Genomic DNA, 12,451 nt, shown 5'->3' on the forward strand with positions numbered 1-12,451 from the left:
TAAATTAGTTAGGCACGACCTGTCCTTTATGAACCCATGATGCGTCTGCCCAATGGGACAATTTCCATCCAGATGCCTCGCTATTTCTTCCTTGATGATAGATTCCAGCATCTTCCCTACTACCGAAGTTAAGCTAACTGGCCTATAATTACCCGCTTTCTGCCTACCTCCTTTTTTAAACAGTGGTGTCAAGTTTGCTAATTTCCAATCTGCCGGGACCACTCCAGAGTCTAGTGAATTTTGGTAAATTATCACTAGTGCATTTGCAATTTCCCTAGCCATCTCTTTTAGCACTCTGGGATGCATTCCATCAGGGCCAGGAGACTTGTCTACCTTTAGCCCCATTAGCTTGCCCATCACTACTTCCTTAGTGATAACAATCATCTCAAGGTCCTCACCTGTCATAGCCTCATTTCCATCAGTCACTGGCATGTTATTTGTGTCTTCCACTCAGAAAACCGACCCAATTCCTCAGCCATTTCCTCATCTCCCATTATTAAATCTCCCTTCTCATCCTCTAAAGGACCAATATTTGCCTTAGCCACTTTTTTTTGTTTTATCTATTTGTAGAAACTTTTACTATCTGATTTTATATTCTGAGCAAGTTTACTCTCATAATCTTTCTTACTCTTCTTTATAGCTTTTTAGTAGCTTTCTGTTGCCCCCTAACGATTTCCCAGTCCTCTAGTGTCCCACTACTCTTTGCCACTTTGTATGCTTTTTCCTTCAATTTGATACTCTCCCTTATTTCCTTAGCTATCCACGGTCGATTTTCCCTCTTTCTACCGTCCTTCCTTTTTGTTGGTATAAACCTTTGCTGAGCACTGTGAAAAATCGCTTGGAAGGTTCTCCACTGTTCCTCAACTGTTTCACCATAAAGTCTTTGCTCCCAGTCAGCACGGTAGCATAGTGGTTAGCACAATGGGTGGGCAGCACGGTAGCATTGTGGATAGCACAATTGCTTCACAGCTCCAGGGTCCCAGGTTCAATTCCGGCTTGGGTCACTGTCTGTGCGGAGTCTGCACATCCTCCCAGTGTGTGTGTGGGTTTGCTCCGGGTGCTCCGGTTTCCTCCCACAGTCCAAAGATGTGCAAGTTAGGTCGATTGGCCATGATAAATTGCCCTTAGTGTTGGGTGGGATTACTGGGTTATGGGGATAGGGTGGAGGTGTTGACCTTGGGTAGGGTGCTCTTTCCAAGAGCTGATGCAGACTCAATGGCCTCCTTCTGCACTGTACATTCTATGATCTATGAATTGCTTCACAGCTCCAGGGTCCCAGGTTCGATTTCTGGCTTGGGTCACTGTCTGTGCGGAGTCTGCACGTTCTCCCCGTATGTGCGTGGGTTTCCTCCGGGTGCTCCGGTTTCCTCCCACGGTCCAAAGATCCGCAGGTTAGGTGGTGGCCATGCTAAAATTGCCCTTAGTGTTGGGTGGGGTTACTGGGTTATGGGGATAGGGTGGCGGTGTTGACCTTGGGTAAGGTGCTCTTTCCAAGAGCCGGTGCAGACTCGATGGGCCGCTTGGCCTCCTTCTGCACTGTAAATTCTATGAAATTCAGTCTACCTTAGCTAGCTCTTCCCTCATCCCATTGTAATCTCCTTTGTTTAAGCACAAAACACTAGTGTTTGATTTTACCTTCTCACCCTCCATCTGTACTTTAAATTCCACCATATTACGATTGCTCCTTCCGAGAGGATCCCTAACTATGAGATCATTAATCAATCCTGTCTCATTACACAGGACCAGATCTAGGACCGCTTGTTCCCTCGTAGGTTCCATTACATACTATTCTAGGAAACTATCACAGATACATTCTATAAATTCCTCCTCCAGGCTGCATTGACTGACCTGGTTAAACCAATCAACATGTCGATTAAAATCCTCCCATGATAATTGCTGTACCATTTCTACATGCATCAGTTATTTCTTTGTTTATTGCCTGCCCCACCATAATGTTACTATTTGGTGGCCTATAGACTACTCCTATCAGTGACCTTTTTCGCCTTCCTATTCCTGATTTCCACCCAAATGGATTCAACCTTATCCTCCATAGCACCGATGTCATCCCTTACTACTGCCCGTATGTCATCCTTAAATAACAGAACTACACCACCTCCTTTACCATCCACTCTGTCCTTCCGAATAGTTTGATACCCTTGGATATTTAACTCCCAATCGTGACCATCCTTTAACCATGTTTCAGTAATGGCCACTAAATGATAGTCATTCACGATGATTTGTGCCATCAACTCATTTACCTTATTCCAAATACTACGAGCATTCAGGTAAAGTGCACTTATGTTGGCTTTTATACCTCTGTTTTGAATCTTAACACCTTGATTAGTAACCTCTCCTAAGTTATTTTTCCTCTTAACGTTTCTCCTAATTTTCCTTGTCATTGAACCCATATCTTCATGTAACAACCTGCCGCCTCGCTTTCCATTTATGTTTTTACTTCCCGTTTTATTCCTTTTAGTATTACTGGGCCTATTCACTGAGCTCCCCTCAGTCACTGTACCTTGTACTGTCGCCCTTTTTTATTTTTGACTATGGCTTCTCTGCCTTATACTTTCCCCCTTACTGCCTTTCGTTTCTGCTCTTGTTTTACTACCTTCCCACTTCCTGCATCGTTTCCCATCCCCCTGCCATATTAGTTTAAACACTCCCCAACCACTCTAGCAAATAGCCCCCCATGGACATCAGTTCCAGTCCTGCCCAGGTGTAACCCGTCCAGTTTGTACAGGTCCCGCCTCCCCCAGAACCCGTCCCAATGCTCCAGGAATCTGAAACTCTCCCCATGACACCATCTCTTCAGCCACATATTCATCCTATATATCCTGTCATTTCTACTCTGACTAGCACGTGGCACCGGTAGTAATCCTGTGATCACCACCTTCGAAGGTCCGATTTCTTAACTTCCTTCCTAGATCCCTGAATTCTGCTTTTAGGACCTCATCCCTTTTTTTTACCTATGTCGTTTGTACCGATGTGTACCACGCCCACTGGCTGTTCACCCTCCCCCTCCAGAATGTTCTGTACCCGCTCCGAGACATCCTTGACCCTAGCACCAGGGAGGCAACATACCATCCTGGAGTCTTGTTTGCGGCCACAGAAACGCCTGTCTATTCCCCTTACAATTGAATTAGCCTGTAACTATTGCACTGTCACACTTATCACCCCTCCCGTCTGCAACAGAACCAACCGTGGTGCCACAAGTTTGGCTCTTGCTGTTTTCCCCTGAGAGGCCATTCCCCTCAACAGTATCCAAAGCGGTATATCTGTTCTGCAATGAAATGGCCACAGGAGACTCCTGCACTACCTGCCTTGCTCTCTTGCTCTGTCTGGTGGTCACCCATTCCCTTCCTGCCTGTGGAGTCTGAGCCTGCGGCATGACCACCTCTCTATATGTGCTATCCACGATGCTCTCCGCTCGTGGATGCTCCACAGTGTCTCCATCTGCCGCTCCAGCTCTGAAACTCGAGCTTCCAGGAGCTGCAACTGGAGACACTTCCAGCACACATGCTGACCCTGGGGATTGGAACTGTCCCCAGCCTCCCACATGGAGCAAAAGGAGCAGACCACGCCTTGGAGCTGTCCTGCCATGATTTATTCTTTTAAATTAAATTTTTGAAATTAAACTTTAAAAAGAAGTTTTTGTGTTGGATTATATCCAATTTCCTGTATACTATTTAATTAGCTTTATCCCTGAATATTTATCTTGCTTGATCTGACAACAAATTCAATAGTTATTTAATTGAAATTAAAAAACTTATTTAAATCAACTTAAAAATAGTAATTTAAATCAACCCAAAATAGTTATTTAAGTGAGATTAAAAAATTTAAAAATAGTAATTCAAATCAACTTAAAAATAGTAATTTAAATCAAATTAAAACTAGTAATTCCACAAATATTCAAATTTAGCCCAGTCTGCCTTTCAGCCAATCAGGTCACAGTCTCCTGTGACGTCACTTTACCTGTTTTTTTTTTTCAATATGAAATAAACAAACAGACAAGCAGCTGTCCTACCCGCAGCAGTGTCCCGCGCAGGTCCGCTGCTCTCTGCTCCTGGAAGGTAAGTGAAGGCCTCAAACCTGGCGCTGCCTTTATCCTCTCCCCTGCAGCAGTGTCCCGTGCAGGTCCACTCCTCTCTGCTCCCGGAAGGTAAGTGAAGGCCTCGAGCCTGGCCCTGCCTTTATCCTCTCCTCTGCAGCAGTGTCCCGTGCAGGTCTGCTCCCAGAAGGTAAGTGAAGGCCTCGAGCCTGGCACTGTCTTTTATCCTCTCCCCTGCAGCACTGTCCCGCGCAGGTCCGCTCCTCTCTGCTCCCAAGAAGCCTTGGCGAGTTGTTGCTGTGCATCTTGCAAATGATGCACACTGCTGCCACTATGTATCAACGGTGGAGGGAGCAAATATTTAAGATGTTGCATGGGGACCCAATTGAGTTGGCTGTTTTGTCCTGGATGATGTTGTGCTTCTTGAATGTTGTTAGAGCAGCACTCATTCAGACAAGTGGAGAGTATTCCATCACACATCTGACTTGTGCCTTGTAGATGATGAACAGGCTTTGAGGAGTCAAGGGTGAGTTACTCACCAAACAATTCCCAGCCTCTGACCTCTTGTAGGTGCAGTATTTATATTTCTGGTCAGTGATAATGTCTAGGATGTAGAAAGTGGAATTCAGCAGTGGTAATTCCATTGAATGTCAAGAGATGATCATTGCCTGGCACTTGTGTGGCTTGAATTTTCCTTGCCACTTTACCAAGTCTGAATGTTCTCCAGGTCTTGCTTGCATATGAACATGGATTGCTTCAGTACCTGCGGAGCAGTGAATGGTACTGAACACCCCAGTCATCAACGAACATCCCCATTTCTGACATGATGGAAGGAAGGTCATTGACGAAGCAGATGAAGACAGTCCTTAATTCATGCCTTTCGAACCTCCAGCCTCGACTATTCTAACACACTCCTGGCTGGTCTCCAACGGTCTATCCACTTGAAACCTAATTTAGGAATAAAACTGTGCTTGTACAGGTAAGTGGGGTAGAATGATACAGCGTTTCAGAAATCAATCACATTTAAAAGCATACTTAGCCAGACTTGGGAGAATATTGAAAAGAAATAGTGTAATGTAGAAAGTGTGGTTAAGAACAGGTTCACTTTTCATTCCAGAATGTTTTCTTCCAAATAGTCTTTGACCGGGGGTTACAGTGGGTGCTTATTTAGATGTTGAAGCCACAAACAGAGAATTGGGAGGATGCATAGATTGGGAGGATGCATAGGGCAGCACGGTAGCATTGTGGATAGCACAATTGCTTCACAGCTCCAGGGTCCCAGGTTCGATTCCGGCTTGGGTCACTGTCTGTGCGGAGTCTGCACATCCTCCCCGTGTGTGCGTGGGTTTCCTCCGGGTGCTCCGGTTTCCTCCCACAGTCCAAAGATGTGCAGTTAGGTGGATTGGCCATGATAAATTGCCCTTAGTGTCCAAAATTGCCCTTAGCGTTGGGTGGGGTTACTGGGTTATGGGGATAGGGTGGAGGTGCGGACCTTGGGTAGGGTGCTCTTTCCAAGGGCCGGTGCAGACTCGATGGGTCGAATGGCCTCCTTCTGCACTGTAAATTCTATGATACACAAATTACAATGTGGCAACAAACTGTTTGACCCAACTGATCCGTACCCGGGGAGGAACTAATGAATGAACACATTAAAGAAATTAACAATTCTTTTTTGTGCAGCTGGACAAAGGGTTGTAAATTTGAATACTTGAGTTCAAATTGCACTTTTATGAACAAGTTCAAATGTAACTCTTTGCTGATGTATATATTAAATATCCATCGCCTGAATTTAGAAATTTTATAGCAGCGGATAAGGATTATCGGACTGATAGCTGTATCTGTTAATAATGCAGAAGTGGTACTGAGCTGTGTGCATTTTGTAATGAAGGACCTTGTAACTAAGTTCTCAGCAGAAACGGATCTTTACTGTGACGGTGTAAAAGGTCACTGACTGTCCTGCCATCAGGAATAGAATATTTGTGTGCTGAATACTCCATTTATGTTGGCTGTCTCCGTTGTACATGCTGTTTTTTTGTTTAAATGGTCGATTTTCCGTATCACTTATGTTACATTGCAGTGTAGTTACCGCAAGAACCTTGATAAAAGAAGCTTTGTGAAGCCCATTCAGCTACATGCTAAACATTGAAACAGAGTGTTTAGTGTAAAAACAAATTGAAGTTTAGTTTTTGTGAAATAAAAATACATAATCACTGTTATGAACATCCAAAGTAAATATTTTTAGAAGATTTAATATTCATTAAATGTGTTGGCAGGCATTTATTACCAGTTACTATCCTGTTCTCATTGAAAAAAAATATTTATCTGAATGTCTGCTCTTTTCCTATTTAAATAAAAAACTTTTCATGTGTTGTGATCAGCTGCTTTCTGTGGCAGGATGAATGACCTTCTCGGTGTATATTTGGTTTCTTCACATGTTCCTATCCATCAACTGGGTGGCACGGTGCATAGTGATTAGCACTGTTGCTTCACAGCATCAGGGACCTGGATTCGATTCCAGGCTTGGGTCATTGTCTGTGTGGAGTCTGCACGTTCTTCGTGTGTCTGCATAGGTTTCCTCCGGGTGCTCCGGTTTCCAAAAGACAGACTTGTTAGGTGAATTGGACATTCTAAATTCTCCCTCAGTGTACCCGAACAGGCGCCGGAATGTGGCGACTAGGGGATTTTCACAGTAACTTCATTGCAGTGTTAATGTAAGCCAATTTGTGACAATAATAAAGATTATTTTTAAAAATGGATTTGATTTTTACATTTCAATCCAAAACATTTTTCATCTAGTTTCATGCTGTTCACCTTTGCATCTTTTACCAGTTACATTTTATTTTGATAAAGAGCTTCCTAAACTTTCTGTAAACCATCTTGTTTGAAGTGTTTATTGTATACTGCTAAGAAATACTTAATGCTGGAGCAATTTACCGCAGTTTTATGCTACGTTAATACTATCTTGAAGCTTGAGTTTGTTTGAGACAGATGATATCTTGTACTATAACAAATGCTATTATTGCTTTTCATCGAAAGCAAGGTTTTAATCCCACCATTGTGTATCCGATTGTTAGATTAACCATATTTGGACTAATTTGTTTCTTTGTGAATCTTCAGTTATCTCTTCCTTTGTCTTTTCAGATAGCGGTAGTAACTCACCACTCCCTAAGTATGCTTCATCACCCAAACCAAACAACAGCTATATGTTCAAAAGAGAACCTCCAGAGGGATGTGAGAAAGTGAAGGTCTTTGAGGAAATTGCGTAAGTATTTATTCCTTTTCTTCTTCTATAAAATTATTTTATTGCTAGTTACTGTTGGAAATTATCTAAACACACTGCACCCATTTGGGATTAAATAACATTATATTTTTAGAATCTTGCAAAAAGTATTAGAACATCCTATAACAAACTAGGAAAGATAAAAGAATTGCAGATGGTTTGGAATCTACTTTTACATGGGTGTTATCATATCTAAATACAAGTTCAAGTTCTTTATTGGACATGGACATTAAAAAATATTTGGTAACTAAAAAGAGCATAAATGCCTAGAGATTCTTTTCAGGTTTCTTACCGGTAAATATGATGCTGACTTCAATGAGATGCTGATATGTAGCTACTCTTTCATACACACAAGAGGACTACAACTGGCACATATTGAATATTCTTTTGTACCAAGGAATGAAACTCAATTCCCGATGAGATATTTTGCAATAAAATCTCTGGTAGAGATTATAACTGCATATTAAATTGAAAACAACTGGATTGCAGAATATCAATCTAAGAGATCAGATCAAGAGCAGTATTTATACAGAATTGTTACAGCACAGGATGATGCCAATTGACCGGTTGTGTTTGTGCCAGTTCTCTGCAGGAACATTTTGCCTAATACCATTCCCCTGCCTTCTCCCTGTATACCTGCACATTGTGCTTTCTCAGATAACAATGCAACTTCCTCTTGAATGCCTCAATTGAATCTACCTTCCCACACTTTCGGACAGTGCATTCCAGATCCCAATTGCTTGCTGTATGAAGAAGCTTTTCCTCCTGCTGTCATTCTTTCTTTTACCAATTACCTTGAATCTGTGCCCTCTTGTTCTTAATCCCTCCACCAGTGGCAACAGTTTTTCCCTATCTGTCCAAACCTCTGAAGATCTTGAATACCTCTATCAAATCTCCTCTTGGTTTTTCCGATCTATCTCCGTAACTGAAGTTCCTCATTCCCAGGACCATTCTCGTGAATCTTTTCCGCACTAATGCCTTCACATCTTTACTAAATTGTGGCATCTGGAACAGGACGCTATACTTCAGTTGAGGCCGAACCATATGAGGCCAAAACTGTATGAGTTTAAGATCACTTTCTTACTTGTCTATTCTTTGCTCCTATTAGTATAGCATAGTATATATGATGTACATGTTTTTAAGACTCTCTCAGCCTTTCCTGCCACTTTTATCGATCCATGCACGCATACACCCAGGTCCATCTGCTCCTGCAACCCTTTCTGAATTGTATCCTTTATTTTCTATTGTTTCTTCACATGGTTCCTACATTTCTCTGCATCGAAGTTCATCTGCCACGTGTTCGCCCATTCTATCAACTTTTGAAGTTCTACACTATCCTCCTCATAGTTCACAATACTTCCAAAGAGAAAATTATGGAAAATCTCAGGTCTGACAGCATCTGGAGGGAGAGAAAAGAGCTGACGTTTCAAGTTCAGATGACCCTTTGTCAAAGCTGTGATTTGACAAAACTTTGACAAAGGGTCATCTGGACTCGGAACGTTAGCTCTTTTCTCTCTCTACAGATGCTGCCAGGCCTGTTGAGATTTTCCAGCGTTTTCTCTTTGGTTACAGATTCCAGCATCCGCAATAATTTGCTTTTATCACAATACTTCCAAGTCTCATATCAGCAGTAAATTATGAAATGAGACTCTGTACACCAAGTCTTGATCATTAATAAATATGAAGAGTGAGGATCCCAACACCAACCCCTGGGGAACTCTACTAAAAACTTTACTCCAGTTCAAAAAAACATCCATTAACCCAGTGTTTTTCTAACTTTCCCCAGGACCCATGTTTGCCAACTGGCCAACCTTTGGGGCCCACGCCGACCAACCTTTGGGACCCATGCCATATTCGCATACCCAGTCTATCTTGAGTCAAGGCAGTAATTGAGATACTAAGGTTTTCTTGTCCCTGACAAGGGAGGGAAAGAAAATCATAGAATCCCTACAGTGCAGAAAGAGGCCATTCAGCCCATCGAGTCTGCACCAACCCTCCGAAAAAGGACTCCACCCAAGCTCACTCCCCCTGCCTATCCCAATAATCCCTTAAACTAACCTACTCATCTTTTTCAACATTAATGAGCAATTTAGCATGGCCAATCCATCTAACCTGCACAACTTTGGACTGAGGGAGGAAACCGGAGCACCCAGAGGAAACCCGTGCAGACACTGGGAGAAGGTACAAACTCCACACAGCCACCCAAGCCGGGATTGAACCCAGGTCCCTGGAGCTGTGAGGCTGCAGTGCTAACCACTGTGCTTATGTGCCACCCACATCTGTGTTTCCTGTTCTTAATCACTATTCAGTAGCCCCTGGTGCACTGAATTTATGTCAGCATTGAGTGAGCACAGGATAATTGAGCTAACCAACCCCCAAAATGCGAAGTACCTGACTTTAAAACAAACATTACTGGAAATATTCAGCAGATCAGACAGCACCTGATGGCTGTGAAGGAAGGTCATCGACCTGAAACGTTCAGCCTTTTCTTTTTTTATCATTGAACATGCTGCCTGGCTGGCTGAGTATTTATAGGGTTCAACGTTTGTATTATGAAACACATAGTCTGAGGTAATGTTTTGCTGTTTTAATTATTACTCGCAGAAACGCAGCTCAAAGCTAACATGAAGGGTAAGAGAAAGTAAAAGGTGTATCCTTTTTCAGACATCCTTCTCTTTCTCAGCGACGTGGAGTCTTCCATATTCCAAGTGTTGAAACCGCTGAGATTTAACTGGATGAGTTGTGTGATTGAGTACACAGGCATGTGAAATCAGCACAGTGGGCAGGCATTTAATTAAAAAGAGAGAGAGAGAGAGAAGGGACTGACAGTTTTCGTGGCCTTTGCAGGAGGGGTTAAAAACAAATATGCACAGTCACAAAACAGTCTGAATCTCATTTGCAGATCTATCTAAACAGTCCCAATGCTCAATTATATTCAGTATTTAGAACTAAATTTCGGATAGGACCATCTGAATTTGTCTCCGAGCTAATGTGCAATTTCACCTTGATCATTTAACGAGAGTAGGTGATTCCCTCCCTTGTCAATAGACAGAATAATCGATTAGCTACGATATTTATGATCTTGCCAATCCTACCCTTCAATAGAGAAGTTGCCTCCCCCTTTTTAACAATTTGGTAGGTTAATCAAGTGCCACCTAAAACACCCATCACTCACCAGGGCCTGGCTTTATCACATTTTTAGGCAGATACGCGAAGCACAATTAGGGAAGGATTTTAAGATATAAAGAATAGTTCTGTTCTGACCTACAGTAGTTCACATATGGTCACTTCCCCCGAGTTGTAGTCACTCCATCGTAATCGTCCTGATAAATGTATGTCCATCAGCTCCTATGTCTCCAAAACCAATTACAGTATTTAAAATTATTAAAGGAGAAATATTGATAAACATGAATCTAGTACAATAAGCCAGAATTCCTAACGGTCAAATCTGTCCTCATTGTAATCTGTTGTTTTCGGAGAGGACTAACTTGACATTTTAGGTAGGATTTTCCCTGCGGGCTTCTGAATGCAGCCATTGGGAAACTCTGCCTTAGCGGCTGATGGGCGCAGCGAGAAACAATTTGATCCTGCCTCCGCAGCCCTTCTGACACCTGCTCGCGACCCACCCACTTTGAAAAACACTGCATTAACCATTACTCTTCTTTTCTATCATGATGCTACTGTCCCTTTTATTCCATGAGCTATCCATTTGCGTGCAGATTTATTGTGCAGCACTCTATCAAATGCCTTCTGCAAGTCCATGAACAGCACAGAAACAGCATTACCTTAATCAGCCCTTTCTGTTATCTCACCAAACACCTCTAAGTAAGTTAAATGTGATTTGCTCTTAACAAATCCATACTGTTTCCTTTATTAACCCACATTTCCCCAAATGACTATTAATTTTGTCCCGAATTATAATTTCCAGAACTTTTTCCATTACTGAGATTAAACTGACTGATCTGTGATTCCTGGACTTATCTTTGACACACTTTTCTAAACAAGGATATAGCATTTACAATTCTTCAGTCCTCTGGCACCACCCCTAGGTCTAAAGAAGACTGGAAAATGATGGCCAATGCCTCTACAAGTCCCACTCTCGCTTCCATTAGTATCCTTGGTTGCATCCCAGCTGATAGTGGTGCCTTGTCAGCTTTTAAGTACAGATACCTATTGAATATCTCCTCCTAATCAATTTTAAACCCTTTAAATGTGTGAACCAACTCCACTTTCGCCATGACCTGCGCAACAGCATCTTCGTTGGCAAAGATGGATGCAAAGTACTACTTCACTTCCTCAGCCATACCCCCTGACCCCATGTGTAAATCCCCCTATTGGTCCCTAATCAACCCCAATTATTCTTAGAGCACCTTTGTGCAATTTATGATTTAAAAAAAAAAAAAAAAAAAAAAAATTAATTCAAGGGATGTGGGACTATCTGGCTAGGCGAGCATTTTTACCCATCCCTAAATATCCTTGAGGACGGGGTAAAGAGCTGCTGCCATGAAACACTGCAATCCATGTGATGTAGGTACACCCAAAGTACTGACAGGAAGGGAGTTCCAGGATTTTGACCAGTGAAGGAACAGCGATATATTTCCAAGTCTGGGTGGTGAGATTCTTGGAGGGGAATTTCCAGATGTTGGCGTTTCCATGTATCGTTGCTCTTGTTTTTCTAGATGGTGGTGGTCATAGGTTTGGAAATGCTGTCTAAGGAGCCTCGGTGAGTTCCTGCAATGTAGGGCGGCACGGTGGCGCAGTGGTTAGCACTGCTGCCTACTGCGCTGGGAACCTCGGTTCGAGCCCAGCCCCAGGGGTCACTGTCTGTGTGGAGTTTGCACATTCTCCCGTGTCTGCATGGGTTTCGCCCCCACAACCCAAAGATGTGCAGATTAGGTGGATTGACCATGCTAAATTGCCCCTTAATTGGGAAAAAAATAATAATTCGATACTCCAAATTTATATTAAAAAAAGAGTTCCTGCAGTGTGTCTTGTAGATGGTGCACACTGCTGTGACTGTGCACAAGTGGTGGAGGGAGTGAATATTTGAGGATGTGCCAATCAAGTGAGCTGTTTTGCCTGGATAGTGTCAAGCTTCTTGAATGTTGTTGGAGCTGCAC

At 42.7% G+C, this 12,451-nt stretch overlaps 1 protein-coding gene across 2 annotated transcripts in view; it reads left to right on the plus strand.

Annotated features, from left to right (window-relative positions):
* The window catches only part of LOC140425150 (glucocorticoid-induced transcript 1 protein-like), an 80,805-nt gene that overhangs the window by 58,361 nt on the left and 9,993 nt on the right, over positions 1 to 12,451 (plus strand). The window contains exon 4 of one of the 2 annotated variants that reach the window (XM_072509096.1): positions 7,193 to 7,315. In XM_072509096.1, coding sequence (XP_072365197.1) covers positions 7,193 to 7,294 — 102 coding nt within the window. In that variant the 3' untranslated portion in view covers positions 7,295 to 7,315. Of the gene's footprint in view, positions 1 to 7,192; positions 7,316 to 12,451 lie in introns of those variants that run through there. The other variant, XM_072509095.1, reaches the window with a different exon arrangement.

This window comes from Scyliorhinus torazame, chromosome 6 (assembly GCF_047496885.1).
Source record: "Scyliorhinus torazame isolate Kashiwa2021f chromosome 6, sScyTor2.1, whole genome shotgun sequence".
Classification (NCBI taxonomy): Eukaryota; Metazoa; Chordata; class Chondrichthyes; order Carcharhiniformes; family Scyliorhinidae; genus Scyliorhinus; species Scyliorhinus torazame.